The sequence below is a fragment of the Orbicella franksi genome, chromosome 1 (assembly GCF_964199315.1).
Source record: "Orbicella franksi chromosome 1, jaOrbFran1.1, whole genome shotgun sequence".
NCBI lineage: Eukaryota > Metazoa > Cnidaria > Anthozoa > Scleractinia > Merulinidae > Orbicella > Orbicella franksi.
The window spans coordinates 4,086,806-4,103,970 of record NC_138145.1 but is presented as its reverse complement, the minus strand read 5'-3'; the positions used below and the strand labels follow the sequence as shown (position 1 = coordinate 4,103,970).

Below are 17,165 nucleotides of genomic sequence, written 5' to 3'. Positions count from 1 at the left end.
AATCTGATCAAGGCTGTCTTTAGGGATTGCACCGTATAAAACAATTGAGTAAGACAGGGCTTATCGGAAAAAAGCTATGCTTGTCCAAAAGGGACAAAACGTCAAGATTTATTTATTTAATAGGGAACATAATCTGATCTTAGCCTGGCCTGTAGAACTATTTTTTAACTTGAAATTGGTAAAGGTAATTGGTAAAGCTGACATTTTCAGCATTAGCCCTTTTCTACCCTTTTCTAGAGCTTCAAAGCTCTTCGCTCTGACAAAGGGCTTATGCTCAAAACATCAATTTGGCATACTCATTACAGTCTAGTGAAGTCACCTTTATGAGCTTTAATAAACAGCTAAGTGTTTCACTTGCCTACTGATGCAGCCCTGCAGTTTCTTTAGAAAAAAACAACTTTGTTCATTAACCTGATCTGGACCAATGTGAGTTATTACATCAGCCACCAAAGATAAGGTCTATACTCAGACTATTAGTTGGTGATGAAATTTAATATGATTATGTACAAACATTATGATAATTCATTTCCTCTGGCTGTAATTTGTTACATCTTGTTTCTAATACAAAGGGAGAAGTTTGGATAATTTAGCTGGCTGAAGAAGACAAAAAATGGAAAAGATGGTTAAGTGAATGAGCTGAATAAAATTGGATCATGTGTACTAAAGGAACCCGGTCGACTGTCGATAGATACTGCTCTCCATCGATATCCTTGATCGACATGTCAATCGATACTCGACGCATCTCGATCGACACTTGATCGACAGTTGATCAACAGTCGGTCGATAGTCGGCCGAGTGTCGACCGAGAAGTCGTTTGAGTATCGATTGAGCGTCGATCGATTGTCAATCGAAAGTATCGATCGAGGGTATCGATCGACACTCGACCGCGGATTTTAGTACACATGATCCGACAAATTCATGATGTAAAAATGTAAAAAAAAAATTATGATGCCACTTTAATTCCAATTGCAGCTGAATGAGTCAGATTTTTGGATCCCTGCTTGCATCCCATAGGGAAGATGAAGGATGGAAAGCCATCTGTCAAATAAAACAAAAGGATGGTAAAACTGTTGGCTGTGGATGTTTGGTTTATGACCCACAGATCAAAAACCCTGAGCTGAGCAAGTACTGTATCATTTCACGTAGCAAAGTCATTCTACATGAGAATTTACCTGAATATCATATCATCTTTGAAAGGGTATCAAACTCTGAAAATCCACGTGATATTCTACTGAGTGACATTATCAAGAAAGATATCATTCTTGGTTCTGGGTTGGTCTTGATATTCATCGATGGGGCCACATCCCCACAACTTCATCATCGTGGAGGTATTTTGCAAAGAGAATGCAGTGTTTTAAAACGTCTCCCTGAGATATCCTCACCTCATAAAGGAATAGAAAAGTTCTTTTATATTGGACGAGAACACCACAAGTATGATGAAACAAGCGGGATTGATTCCCCTGAGAAAGCAGGATCAGTTGCTAATGGTTGCGTTCTTTTTGAAAGAGATCCAGAGAGTAAGAAGTTAAATGTAGTTGGAGTAATCAATTGCTTTAATAGTGGACAGGAGGATATTTCTCCTCTTTGGCTGACATCATCAAGCTTAGAAAAAATCATAGGTGAGTTCTTAGCTGTAGAATGCATAATGATACAAAGAAATTAACTAAAGATGATTTGCAATTCCGGGCTTTACAGTGTAGTTGTTTTTAATGATTGAGGTAAAATTTTGTGAACAGTCCCATACAGGTTCTTTGTAGATGCGAATTCTATATTCAGGTATGACTTGATAAAACACCCTTAATTTAAGCCGTTACTGCTAATAACTAAAACTGCGCACAGAGACCCCAGTTTTTTATTATTGAATTTTGATTAGTGAAATAAGATGCAACTTTTGACAAAGTTTAAAAACTAAAATTATGTTCATGGGGTCCAGAGCCACCTGAAATTGTCGAAAATTTAAGGAGGCTTAAAGCTAAAAGTTAATAGATCTTAACACGGTTTTTGACGCCATCTTGACGGGTAGGTAAAGCGGTCAGAAATTACAATGTTTGTATGGAAATTCGATGGCAAATAACTTTTCCTAAAATTGAAGTTTACACAGTTTGTGAAGCAAAACGTTAAGATACTAGGCTGAATATTGTATTCACCAAGTTTGAAGGATGTAGCGTGACTAGAAGATGCTCAGTTAATTTTTCTAATTTTCCATGCATTTTTCTGGACGTCCGTCTACCCAGCCAAATTTTACAGACAAATGTATGGAAAATTAGGAAAATTAACTAAGCGTCTTCTAGCCAAGGTACATCCTCCAAACTTGGTGATTACAATAATGTGCCTAGTATCTGAACGTTTCGATTGGTCAAAAACCCATGTTTTATCAGAGTATAAAACATAGAAAAAGCCTGTTTTATTGTTTTTCGCCGTATTACCTCTATATCACAAAGCAAATGAAGAAGCCTTAGCCGTGTATTACACTGTGGAAAAACACTCCGGACATTTGAGAACACTCGAGAAATGTAGAAAACACTTGCCTGCGGCTCGTGTTTCAACATTTCCCTCGTGTTCTCAAATGCCCGTCGTGTTTTATCACAGTGTAATACACGGCTTAGGCGTATTTATTTGAAAAATATATCATTCTGGGAAAAAAATATATCATTCTGGTACTCTCGTCTCATTCGCGCTTGCCCTTTTGGGAATAATTATTATCTTTTCTTTCCTTCTTTTTTTTGGTTTTTGTTCATTACTAAATTCTCAATAAAGTTTATTAAAAAAAAAAAAACACAATACAGAAGCCAGAAGTGAAATGTTACAATACGCTTGAAAATTGTATTTTACCGTTAAGTCTCCCGACACTTTTGTCACTCGTTGTAGCTTGCTATTTCAGTGATCTGACTTGCACAGTGTCCCATATTAAATCCCTTAAATGCCAAATATATAAAACTAGTGAGATGAAATTGATTTCCAAATTGCCCGTTTTGCAGATCCTATGCATGCAGATCAGAGGAATCATTGTTAATAATTATCACCAAGTAAACCTGCCAACCTTTTTTAAATCAAATCTGTATGATTTTTGTATCCATTTTACCCAAATTTCAGGAAAAATTTGATGACTTACTAACATTACGGAAGATGTCTCAAGGACTTCCAAACATTGCCTAAGATCCCCGAAATAGCTGAATGTAGCTTTGTGAAGTGCCAAATCTTGGCACCATCTTCTTGTTATCTAGGACTGAAACATGACATTTAACGCCATTCACTGGACTCTTTTGGGTGGAAATTTAACTCAATTTTCACGTTAGTGGTTACTGAACATTCAAGTAGTCTAGAAGTGTGAGTCATGCATGTGAAATTGTCCTGTATGCGTGTCATCGGCATTTTCAATCTGCAGGCATATGACATTCATAATGTGTGAGTTGGCAGGTATAAACATGTACAGGTCTAGTTTTAATGTATATTTGAGCAAATGTTTGTATCAGGAGATTTAAAGCTGTGGTTTGTTGTATTACACAGAACAAACACCTGACATAGGTGTTGTGAATGATAATCAAAATTCAAACGAGGAGACGACAAATGAACCAGGTTCAGGTGATGGTGGAACTATAAGTGGAGGCAGTGCACAACCAAGAATTTCTAGCCACTTCAAAAGTAGGTTAAAGTGATCTCCATATATACTCAAGATAAGAATTTAATGTAATTAATTATTCCAATTATTTCTATGTACAGTTAGTAATATATGTGGGCCATTTGAGCCATTTGACTGCCATCACCAAGGGTTACTTGGTATTCTATGTATATTCTATATATTATTATATCATATTATATTATATTTTATGTCATGTCATGTCATGTCATGTCATGTCACGTCATGTTCTGTTCTGTTCTGTTCTGTTCTGTTATGTTATGTTATGTTATGTTATGTTATGTTATGTTACGTTATGTTATGTTATGTTATGTTATGTTATGTTATGTGTTACTTGGTATTCGCCATTCCCCCTGCTTGTTTGTCTAAGGGATATCATTAATGTGACAGGTTAGATCCATTGTGTTACCTGTAAGAGCCTCAGTTGTCATGGGACTACAAATTTGAGACTTAAGTATGATAAGTAAACAATATCTTGAAGTATATATGAAATAATTCATATTTGAAATGCGGTTGTAGATGAAAGTGAAGAATGATCATCGCAGTAAATTTTTCCAATTTAAGCAATTGGAAAGAAGACGCCTGAATCATTCTTCACTTTCATCTACAACCGCAGTTCAAATATGAATTATTTCATATATACTTCACATCATTTCACTCGTCGCGGGAAGATATGAACTCAATTAATTGACCTCGCTCCCAATGTGTGGCTTCATAGCACAGTTGGTAAAGCATCGCACCGGTATCGCGAAGGTCACGGGTTCGAATCCCGTTAAAGCCCTGATTTTTCATTCTTCACTTTTAAGCAATCTCTTGATAAAAAAAACCTATATTTTTCCAAATTAATTTGTTACTGGTATATAGAATAAAGTTAAGCACCTTATATTGACAAGCCTTACCATAAGCCTCAGAACACATGCAATATGCGGCGGAAGAAACGCTAGCTTTTTCTAACTGATCCTCGTTTAAGTTAAAATAGCGTGTCGGAACTAAAGAATTATTAGAAAATTGAGCTTTTTTACTTAATAACATTGCATAATAGTCTTTTGACTTTTTCATTAAAATATCAAAAACACTGTTTTCAATAATCAAAGAGGGTGGCATTGTCAAAAAGGTGAGATTATTTATTTTGCATTTTGAAATTAAGTGGGACAGTATAGCATGTCTGAGACCGGCCCATACTTAAATGTTTGCTTTTTTCATTTTTTTTTTGTAATAATATTATAGGACTCTGTCATATTTAAATCAAATCGAAGAAGTTACATGCCTTATACCGGATTCGAAAAATGTTTCGTAGAATATTGGTTTATTATCTATATACGAATGTCCTTGTTATTCCATATTATATTGTGCCACGGTTTCTCTGTTGTAAACTCGTCTCGAAAATTCGCCTACCATTGAAGCAGCTTGGTATAAAAATTGAGAAGAGGTTGTGGGATCCTTTATATTATAATCGAAAGGAACTGAAGGCTTCGTTTTACCTGAAAAGGCCGCCAAAACTTTTCAGTACGTATCATGTAAGTAATTTTTCCATGTGCTGTCATGTACGCTGAAAATGTTCCTTAGCCAGGCTAGTCTTAAGGATTTAACCATTGTTTCTAGATCCATTATTTTCAGTCCACTCTTTTGATAATTGTTTATTACTGACAAACGTGTAACTTTGTCTACGCCTTTCCATAAAAATTTAAAAATCAATCGGTTCACTTCTTAGATAACTCCCTTGGAAGTAATTAATTATGACGATACATAAACAAACTTTCGGATAATCAGAGATTTTATTGTTGTTACCCTCCCCTAGAGAAAGAGACCTCTTGCAGACCAAATATTTACAAGTTTCTTAACGCTGTCCAGGTTTTTTATGAAGTTTTTTTTCGTGTAGTAATTTTTGATTGTCAGAGTAATAAACCCTTGGTGCTTTAATTGGTTCGTTTTGCCATTAAATACCAATTAAGGGTTTTGTCTTATTTTCTCTGAAAGATCCAATCCACATTCCTTCAGTTTTGTTCGGATTAATTTCTTAAAATCATCAAGCAGCCTGAAAAGAGTTTGAGCTGAGTTAATGTTCGAGAGGACTACCGTCGTGTCGTCTGCGTATCGTGGCATAAATATTGATCAAAACATACATTTTATCGTTAAAATCTCTGCTCTTAGTATGACATAACTTCCCAAGGGGTCTGGAATTTTGGAATGGACTGCGCAATCAACACCCTTTTTAACAAAGATTGCCACTCCACATGAATTGGAGCTGCCATATGAGCCATAATTATCTCACTTCCCCGTTCATTTTTCCAACACGTTTCTGAGGTTTTTTTTTGAGTGAGTTTTTCTGAAAGAATATTAAGTCTGCTTTCTGTTTACGACAGCAAGTAAATATCTTTTCCCTTTTCTTAAAGTTGCCATTTGGGGTAAACTTGAAAAACATCAAGCCTTCTTTTTTCACGCCAATCTCAATTTGGATGGAAGTGTCCTTAACAGTCAGGAATCATCCTTGTTTATTGTGATTTTGCCAATAAAAGACTGTAGTTGCTCTGTCAATTTGAAGTTTAGAGCTTGTAATTAATGAAAAAAAACAGAACTAACTGGTAAACTTATACAGTGACCTGTAGCTGGCCCTTTTAAAGTTAAAAAATAATTGATTTTCAACAACTATTTTAGAGGCTAAATGCATATGTCCAAATAGAAGGGAATGTGCAACTGACATAGTCATAACACTTGTTCTCTTTTTCCCTCTGAAATGGAAATCTTCATAGCTAGCAAACATTGCTTGATAGTATTAAACGTGAAACACACTAAGATAGTTCGTGGGTTGAAGTCATATCAATAATCAAGAGAAACAAAGACTGATTGGTCTACACCAGTTAAATAATTGTACAGTCTTACAGCAAGTCAAGTAAAGTTCTCAAACTCATTAATGATTCATCAATTTTAAACAAAGGAAATCATGACCGTGACGGTGTTTGAATATCTGATCTCAATTAGCATAGATTTTTACGATTTTATTTCTCCGTTTTCTCCTACATTTTAGTTTCGATTGAGACGATATATCAAATACTCAAGGCAGTGTTTGACCACATTTCCATACCCCTCGATGTTCGTCAAAAATGCTCCGCTACGCGTCGTATTTTCAATTCTCTTCTCGGTGTTGGGGTTGTGGTCAAACACTGTCTTTCCTGTTTGATATATTACATAAAGGCAGAGGCAGCGTGGTTGAGTGGATTGGGACGTCTGACTTGAAATTCGAAGGTCGCATTTCAAGTCATGCTCTAACCACTAACAGCTTCTTCATGAGTTTAGCTCCTCGGCAACGTTTGTAAATAGTCAACTAGTTTGTTTCCCGCCAGCTGGGGCTTTTGACATTGTTATGTTTAATTTGAATTATTTAAAATGTAGTTGTTCGTTTCCACTAGCCTGAGCGAGGGTGAATAAAGGTAATTCATACTTGTTTACTTATTTAATCATTTTTAATTACTGAAATCAAATTGTGTACATACAGATTGTGTACGCTGTATGTAAGTGTTGACTGGTTGGCAAACACCATTACACTGGGCTAGAAATCAAGTACCGTCCATTCATCCAGATTTTCTTCTTGGGCAAGTTTACTTTTCATTCTCACTTGCCCAGAGGGCAAGGGCTCAGGGCAAAAAAGGACTTTAGTAAACTAAGACTTGCCCAGGGAAAGAAAAATATGAAGAACTGCTTGTCCCGAGGGCAACCTGGAATTTAACCTTTTTAGAGTAAGAATAAACATAAACACATGATCAAATAGGTCGTGACATAACTTAAAATTGTCCTCTGATTTTTGAAGCGTAATTACATACCTGCAGCAGTACATGTGATGCTAATAGAATAATTGTTTGCTCAGATTATGAATGTCTTAACTCTTACTCTGCAGAGGAAGAGAGGAAGAAGGAGGAGGAAGATATGAAGAAGAAGAAGGAAGAGCAAAATGGGGAAAAGGAGGAGGAAGAGAGGACAAAAATGAAACTGCAAGACTGGAAGAAGGAGGAGGAAGATAGAAAGAGGAAAGAAGAACAAGACAAGAAGAAGGAGGAGGAAGATAGAAAGAGGAAAGAAGAACAAGACAAGAAGAAGGAGGAGGAAGATAGAAAGAGGAAAGAAGAGCAAGACAGGAAGAAAGAGGAGGAAGATAGGAAGAGGAAAGAGGAGCAAGACCAGAAGAAGGAAGAGGAAGACAGGAAGAGGAAAGAGGAGCAAGACAAGAAGAAGGAGGAGGAAGATAGAAAGAGGAAAGAAGAGCAAGACAAGAAGAAGGAGGAGGAAAGAGGAGCAAGACAAGAAGAAGGAGGAGGAAGATAGAAAGAGGAAAGAAGAGCAAGACAAGAAGAAAGAGGAGGAAGATAGGAAGAGGAAAGAGGAGCAAGACCAGAAGAAGGAAGAGGAAGACAGGAAGAGGAAAGAGGAGCAAGACAAGAAGAAGGAGGAGGAAGATAGAAAGAGGAAAGAAGAGCAAGACAAGAAGAAGGAGGAGGAAGATAGGAAGTGGAAAGAAGAGCAAGACAAGAAGAAGGAGGAGAAAGATAGGAAGAGGAAAGAAGAGCACAACAGGAGGAAGGAGGAGGAAGATAGAAAGAGGAAAGAAAAGCAAGTCAAGAAGAAGGAGGAGGAAGATTGGAAGAGGAACGAAGAGCAAGACTGGTAGAAGGAGGAACAAGAGACAGATCGTTTCCCAAATTTCCTCGTTCCTTCAGTGTCTTGTAGAAGTTATTAAATATTTATAAGAGATACTTACATAAAGAAAGAGAAGCAAAAAAGAATGAATGTTAATTGATGTATACTTCTCTTTATCACTGTAAGTATCTTTAGAACACATTTAATATTTATAAAAGATACTTGCAGTAAGAAATAGAGGAATATACAGTAAGTATATATATTCATGTGCCCGTTGCATCCATACACTCCACCATTCCCTTCCTTATAGGTATTGGGGTAGATGATACGCTAGCTGAGCTCTGGAAGTTAGCGGCAATGTTAATTTCAAATATGAAACTGACATGATGGATTGAGCGGAATTAACGGGAACATGAATAGGAAAACATGACTTAAATCGGTTAATGCGGTCCCTAAGGACTAACAACGGTCTAAATGGCCAGAATAGGGTGGTCAGAATGCGGCATGAATTCGTGACTATTCCAGCAGTGAAGCTAGTATTCTGTCTGTAATCCATGCATGAATGGATATAGGCAGCTGTAAGTCTACAGATATAGGAGTCAACATTATTAAAAATTAAAAGGAATTTTTGATTTATCATCTAAAACATCAAGATGATTGTATTTCTATTTATGCCTTCAAAACATTTCAAGCGTAAATTATCGTAAAAGTGACAGGAAAGTATAAAATGTAATTTATTTTCAACTTCATTCAAATGGCAGAAAGGACAAATTCTAAGACTTCCTGAAGTTTAGGGAAATGTATGTCTGCCAGTTTCAATCCGCAATCGATGATTCCCGAGACAAAATTTATTTACCCCTTTTTTTATGAGAGGGATTCTTTACTGTATTCAAAAAATCAGCTTTATGACAATCAGTCTTGAACATTGAGTAAAAAATCAACTTCTTGTTATGTTCTATCAAGTTTAATTGATGTTGAGTCATTTCTTTGTTGAGAGTTAATCGAACTTGAGAAATGTATTCAGAATAATGTATTTAGATTTGATATTTTAAAGAGGTCGGTAACTTTTAGCATAATGCGTTTTTTGTTTTTGTCAGCTAGGTCTTTTGATATTTGTAAACATTGTTTAACAATGCTGTCCTCTGGTTGGTTTTCTAGGTGTATCCAAAATTTAATAACAATCATGTCAGTTATTTCTCTTAGAGGCAACCGACCAAGTTCATTTCTACAGGCTGCATTTGAACATTGTTTATCAACATCTAGAACTTGTTAAAAGAAATATAGCTGTGTTTTTTCAATTGTCTTTCTCCCACGAGTTATAATCATCTTTTTCTTAAATGCTCCAAACCTCAGAGCCATACATAAGAATTGGAAGATATAAGGAACAAAATATTTTGTTCATAAAATCGCCTGGCAATTTAAGAAAATCAAGGTAACGTGTAACTATCGGTAATTTCAACTTTATCTTTATTGATGTAGAAAAGATGTTTAGCGAGGGTCGAGTTTCTATGTTTCTTTTGGAAAATAACAGCTTTTTGCATTAATTTTCATGATCCAGTCATGACAAAATTGAGAGAGTGTGTACAATGCATCTTGTAGCCCTGTAACTGAGTGTGTTGCCGCCGCATGGCCGCATTTAATTCTTTTGTTATTTTTTTTGTCGTTGGTATGCCCATTCTATCCGTCATCATCCCATTCTTTTCTTTATCTCGCTCTCTTCTCACCGTTTTCATCGCTATCATCGCCTTCATCGTTTTCACATTTTAAATTGTGCAGTTCGTGGTTTCGATTAAAGCATACTAGTATAGCGTATTGGACTTTTGACTACCTTATTACATGAAATATTCGCGACACGTTAATTTCGCGAATTTCGCCATTTAAAAAAAGTCGCGAAATTTAAGTGACGCGAAAAATAAGTGTCGCGAACATAACATGACGCGAAAATTAAGTGACTCACATTATGTTACTGTTGACATATAGTTCCACCGTTGTGTTTTTGTTAATTTCGACGTTATTGCACCTTTGATAACGTCGGTTTAATAAATTCAAGGTCATGTTGAAGTAACATTGCCATGGAAATAAATACGTGTTACTCAAAAACGTGAAGTTAAAGTGATTCAAAATACAAAAGTTTCGCAAATCGCGGAATTTAAGTGTCGCGAAATATGCGCACCGCAAAATCGCGAAATAAACGTGTCGCGAAAATTTCATGTAATAAGGGCAATATTCATTGAAACGTAGCTAAACGTTATGGATCAAATCGAGGGCATTAGAAGCCAGCAGGAACAAACTGGATTGGAAAGCGACAGTTCGGAATCTGCGGACGCTGCCCTCGCAACCGGTGTAACAACGCGAAGGCAGCGCACCAAAAAGGGAAAGCCTACATCGCTCACCTTCGATGGAAAGACTGTCAAACTGTCGATAAAATAATGCAACGGCAATCATTTCCTCGGCGACTACCAAAGAAAACGTGGACGTCGTGGAAAGAAATCTGACTGCATTTCGCGTTACCGTGGAAGAATTAACGAGATGTGTCGCTGCACTGTTGGATGACCTCGAGGGTGAAGGTGACCAGCTAAACGTAGCTAAAATTCGGTATGCCGACAAGAGTAAGCAATCAAGCGATTTTATCGAAAAACTGTTCGCTGGATTTCCTCTGCGAAAGAGGTCATCGAGCAGAATTTGAAGGTTAGATCTCAAGCCATTTCAAGACTTACGGGAGCATCGCATCGTTCACACACATCAATCCTCAATCACTTTGAGGAGAGCGAAAGAAAAGGCAAAAGCAGCAACAATTAGCAGTTGCTCAAGTTCTTGAACGTGTCTTCGCAGAAATCGAGATTGGTGTCAAGGAAGATTTTTAGGAGCCTTGTGTATTCCAGGATTTTCCCTCTCTGGGCAGTCTTTTCCGCCTATGTCCAGCATTTACACCGTTCCCAGCGCAACGTCGAACACTGTAACGAACGTGAACTTCACTGCGACAGGCGCGGATCCATACCGGTTTCCACCGTTTTACGGAAATCGGTCGGAATTTTCATAATAATAATAATAATAATAATAATAATAATAATAAAATCAATAGATTTGTATACATTTTTAATAAAAGTAAACTGCAAGTTGAATCTGGAAAATGGTTTTGACATCTATTTTTTATTTATCCTTTTTTGCCAATTACCGGAAATAGACAAGGGTCATAGACACGTTCTGGCGGCAAAATTTTACAGCCGGGAAATCACTAGTCTCCCGACGGCGGTCACGCCATCCCACATCATCGCCGCGGGCGTCTAGACCAAAATTAGAATTTCCCGGGCGATTTGTGCAATTCTGCTGCTCGGTTAGCCTGTATGATCATTCAACGTCTTTGGACAACGACTTCAACAAGAGTGTGGAATACATAACGACGTTAAGATGTCACAAACTACTGACTACTTCAGGAAAAAAGGTTAGTTCGGGTCTTTGTTAATAATGGTTGAGAGTGGACAAATTAATTTTACTGAAAAGTTATTTTCGTTCGGTATGTACACGCCTGGCTGACGTGATACCCAGACGTGTTTGTCTGGGCTGAAATTTGTCCCCTTTCTGATACTTGAACAAATGATTTATCTTTGTAGTTGAAACTCGTTCTAGCAATGGCTTTGAGGCGACTGAAAACATATTAACGAAGTACGATGTTACAGACGAGATTGACAGGACTTGCCTTGCTGCACATTCATTACAACATGGACATTGACTTTGACGAAATAATTCGCAGATTTGCAAGGCTTCATCCAAGGAGAATGTAACTGGCAAATATATTGTCTGAGTGACTCAAAAAGCCAGGAAAGGGTACTTTAGGTAGTTAAAATTGAAAAAATTTCCCGGACCCCCTAGGAGCTTGCGCCTTCGGCGCTCGTTTTACACTAATCGGTCAACATTTTTCCTAGATCCCCGCCTGACAAGGGTTACGAGGCAAAAGTCCTTCGATAAAGTAAAAGAAAAACGGAATCTGATAATAAAAGGAAAGTTTAGTTTGTGATTATTCGATCAGGTCTCTTCCTGTTTTTGGATCCGGCGTAAAAATATTTCGATCTGTTTTGTGATTAAATATATATTTCGACTATACAGAAAAAATTGGAACCTCAGCTTCCGGCTTTGATTCAGTATAAGTTGACCTGGTTTATTGACAACTAGAACTGTAAGAAAACATCGTAAGATAATTTCCCTCGTCAGACGTTTACCATCCGCATATTTGTCATTCGCAATTTTCCATCCGCAATGTTTCACCCTCATTTTTCCATTTTTCCATGCGCACTTTTCCATCCTCATTTTTCCATGCGCATTTTTCCATCCTCATTTTTCCATGTGCCTTTTTCCATCCGCATTTTCTCATCCGCCATCCGTCATCCGCCATCTGCCAGACCCCTGAGTGACGATCAAAATCGCCGGTACTCAAAGTCCAGCGGTCAATCTACAAAATTCAAAATAGCGGACGAGTACTGGGTAGAAATTTCTGTATGGGTAATATTTAGAGTTTTTTGTTATAAAACTACCTTCATGCTAGCCATGTTTAGGAGATATGTTAACAAGACTGGCAGAGCACTTTACTTCTGTCGATATGAACACAGTTCTCCTGTAAGATCATCTCTGAAAAGGGGGGAAACGGAATGGAGGTGAATTTGAGTCAGCTTGAAGACAACCCTAACCTTGATGAGTTTTCTACGAGGTTAAGTGGTAAGTTCACGTTCTGTAAAAGAACAAAACTTGTAATAAATTTAAGACACACGGCATTCCGTAGAGCCATGTTGTGCCAGCCATTCTCTTTAATCTCATGCTGCTATGATTCTTTGTCACATAACAAATTAAAAATAAATATTTTTTTTAGGTGTCACGGTATTTAGCACTGCTGTGCTAATTAGAGATACTATATATGAAGAAGGAAATATTGTTAATAATACTGTTCAAAAAGTTTTTAAAAACCATGCTGGTTGGATGCTGACCAGTGAGCTATTGACAGGACACGGAGGGGCGGATTTGAACCTGAGACCTCCAGATAACAAATTCGGCACCCTAACCACTGAGCCATGTCACCTTCTTCATGTGTAACTATCAATTATTTAACAATCAAATTCACTGGTTTGTAAAGTAGCTCTGAAGACTCTCTGAAGATCCATTGATTTCAAGTCTACTACACCTGCTGGTCTATACAAAAGTGGGATGGCCTGGCAGGATGGGAGATGGGTGACATGAAGAAATGCAAAGTTAGGTGTTTAGTTTTTAATGTTATTTTACCGTGGCAATATTAACTTGGATTATATTGCACACTGCATGTCATTTAGATAGTATTCTACACTGGAAAAGGGTTACAAAAAAATCAGTGTGGATGAAAGTACCAACTGCTCAGAGTAACCTGATACCTGTGGCATTTAATCATGGCTTCAGTTACCATCATGCTGTTGGTGACTATGCCATGCTGTTAAAATGGCTTCCAGGGAGGCAAAGTAAAGTACCACCTTATGCTACACACCAAGTTGGAGTTTCAGGTAACTTTAATCAATATTGCTTTTATCATTGAGAACATTGTGGGTTTAGCAAGTAGTCTGTCCATTCATGTTTTTTCTTTTTTTGTTCACTCATGCCCATTATGTCGGCTGGCATGTAGGGCAGCAACAACAATGGCGACAGATTGGGGACAAAACCGATCGTTAAATTTCGTGTCGTAGCTTCTTAATCCCATGGAAAATTGCTCTTCGCGTCGTGGTGTTCCACTCTTCGTGTCCAGAGGGCTGGAAGTCCTTCCCATAATGCAGCGCATCAAAGTTTGTGCGAGTTTTAAAAATGTAAACATAACATTTTTTGTAGTCGGGGTCGCTCGCCGGTTTTCTCTTGACTGCTACAGTGTACATGGTTATAATTCGTTGTTGTGTACTCAAGATTTTGCCTACCACTTGTTCATGTTAAAAGGACAATGTAAGGTAAGATTTTAATGTTTGTTTATGTTTCTTCCAATCTTTTATCTTTGTCGGAAAAGTTCCCAATTTCTGCGCTTCGGCACGCGCACCGAGTCGAGTGTCTTTTCACTGGGTTCCTTTCGCCAAGTAGAAAAATGAAGAAGAAATCACGCGAGCGTAAATATACTTTGGTGCTTGTTGCATGAGTTTTGAAGTTAGCTTTGGCATATAATATGCGGAAATCCAACTACACTTTCTTTAATGAAATGGGAAATGCTATTTAAGGTGTTATTATGTTAAACATTACTGTGGTTTTTCCTATTTTTGTCCGCCGGTATAATATTTCACTCACTCCCGCAAGATGGCCACCTTCCCTGAAAAGTGACATGAAAACAATGACTTGCAGCCGAAATCAAGTTGGAGTTATATGGCAACAACTAATAAGAATCAATTCTCCGATGCTTGATGTCCCTCAAATGTCAATGAACTTATAGTAACTTCAAGTCTATAAGCCCAAATTAAAGCGCTCAATTTCTGATCTACTGATTATATTTGCTGCAATTGTTGCAAACATTGAATGCATGGCCATATCACGCGATCACGAAAACACTCTCTCCGTAGACCATAATTCTAAAGGGAGAAAGGTCATATGAGACCACTTGTAAAATGTGTCTTCCATCAGAAATTTTCTGAATATGTGCAATTTTTGAAAGCGCAACATGTATATACGTAACAACCAGTAATCACAGATTATACTCCAAGGATAGATCGAATTTCTGCAGTTGTTGTAAAAAACGTTTTCGAAACCTGTCTCAAAACATATATTTCAATTTGTATTTTTCTATAGACGTTTGTGCGGCCGTTGACAACTTACGCTGAAAAATCAACTTTTTAATTCGACGGCTTTCCAACAGAATTTTAGTGTATGCAATCTCTCTTGGTTTCCACAGTTACTAACTGGTGCATCCGTCATTACTGATTTGCGTACCAATATTTTTGCCAAACCAGTCATTTGGTATTAATTCATTTCAACTGAGATCAATGAAGGGACCAAATACACTTTATTTTAGTAGATTTTAATGTCTCTCAGTAATGGTAATTGCCTGAGAATTGTAAGTGTTTCCCGCTAAAGTTGTGAAAATACTGACAACACGAATTCACAGGCAGGGTTGCCAAAGGGGTTGTCTGGAAAACCCGAGTAGCGAATAGTCGCAAATATCGAATGGTGCGAATAATACGAATAGTCTCGAATAGTGCGAATAGTGGCGAACAGTCGCGAATTGCGGCGAATAGTGGCGAATAGTGGACAAATAGTGGCAAATAGTGGCCAAAGTGGGGGAATTTGGTACCCAATTTTCCCGCTAAAAAGCATAGATGCTTATCAGTACAAAGGTGTTTCTAACCGTAATTTCTTCTGTTTTCACCGCTGCAAAAACGTAAATACGTCTTTATTAGGTTATCCTTGTGTTTTCTGTTTTCTTAATGTCGGCCCTAGCCTAAGTCCTGAGAAGAAAAGGTAATAAATTCACTGAAATTCTCATGCTTGTTTGGATAATTAATTAACGCAAGATGCAGCTTAGATGTTGTTGTTTTTATAACCGGTTATCAGAGCAGCTCGTTTGTGTCATTTCAGTTGATAAACTAATCACGGAGCACTTACCTCACATTCGTATTTTATTGTTGTTTTTTTTTTTTTTCACGTGATCAGTTTCAACGAACCCAGATCAGTGCTGAACTAAAGCGGTGACTGTTGACGACTGTTCGCCACTATTCGCTTTTCGAGGTTTTTAAAACACCCTGTTAAAGGTCAGGAAATGGTCAGGAAAAAGACATTTTCCCAATGAAAAAGGATTTGTTAAAAACTTGTCAGTCACTGAATGGGTGGAAAGGAGGACTGCCCCCTGAGGGCAAGCTAGAAACCGTTACTATGTCTGTTGTTTATTTGGTTTGAGAAATTTTATTTTTATCAAGGGAAAGTCAGAGAAAAGCATTGTACTGGACCTCTAGTTTTGTCTCTAACTCAAATTCTTGCATTGTGGGTAACAAATCATGTTTGGAATTCAAGCCAGAATTGATGTTAAATACATTTATCAGAATTATTTTTGATATGTTTATATTTTTTGCTTTTACACAATTTTACGGTCCCAGTGTTGTCACCGAATAGTCCGAGCACGCCTTCCGTGCCTATCTTGGTAAACACCTGACACCTTTGGTTTTCAGGGCTTGGCTCTGTAAAATGCTGACATAACTGAGAATAAGACACGTTGTGCATTTAAAACGCGGCGACGAATTTCAAGCTCCCGAAGGCACATGTCCAGTCTTTCCTTAGGGTTCTAAGTGATATCACAAAGGACTTCAAGAGTCAACTTCTTGAAAACTATTCAACGAATTTCATTTGAAATACCTGTACTTTTTTAGAAGAAAATAACAGGCGACTGAATGCGTGCTTTATTCGATATTTTTCTATTGATATCATTGTATGCTCTATTGTTTGACGCACAGAAATCTCAGTGAAATATTCTGATGCAGCAAACACTTTTCTAGTGGGTGGAATGAATTTTAATCGTGTATGTAAGGAAGTCTCAAAGGACGTCCCGTTCATTTTAGTGTCAGAATGCGTCGTGTGTTGTGAAAGTGAACCAGCATCTTCGTCGATGTGCTCCCCTTCGCAGATAAGTATACGCTTTCGTTTTTTCATTTCATGACCTTGTTCGCTTTTCGCCTCGTTTCGCTACGCTTGCCCTTTTCCGCAGTTTAGTGGTTTAGTATAACCAGTTCGCTGAGCAATTTTTTACGTCCACACAGTGAAGAAATTGTTGAATACTGGGAGGGTGTGAAACTTTCGGAATAAAGAATTACCAAGCTCGTTTAGACAGGCACATTGGAATAGCAGGTTTGAAAGGTTGTTACTGAATACCACATTTCAGAAATACTAGCTCTCTTGTTCGTCGTATTTGTAACTGTTTTATGTT

General features: G+C 37.5%; 2 protein-coding genes across 2 annotated transcripts in view; both read left to right on the top strand.

Annotated features, from left to right (window-relative positions):
* Positions 1–8,122, top strand: part of LOC145486297 (uncharacterized) — a 47,309-nt gene extending 39,187 nt beyond the window's left edge. The window contains exons 2-3 of the mRNA XM_081464937.1: positions 973–1,619; positions 7,530–8,122. Of these exons, the coding sequence (XP_081321063.1) occupies positions 977–1,619; positions 7,530–7,954 (1,068 nt within the window). The 5' untranslated portion in view covers positions 973–976 and the 3' untranslated portion in view covers positions 7,955–8,122. The remainder of the gene's footprint in view (positions 1–972; positions 1,620–7,529) is intronic.
* A 4,615-nt stretch (positions 8,123–12,737) lies between these two features.
* LOC145482707 (uncharacterized) lies at positions 12,738–15,029 on the top strand. Its single transcript, XM_081461350.1, has 2 exons — positions 12,738–12,976; positions 13,582–15,029. Exons 1-2 carry the CDS (start codon positions 12,910–12,912, stop codon positions 13,815–13,817), a joined length of 303 nt encoding a protein of 100 aa, XP_081317476.1. The 5' UTR covers positions 12,738–12,909; the 3' UTR covers positions 13,818–15,029.
* Positions 15,030–17,165: the final 2,136 nt, after the last annotated feature.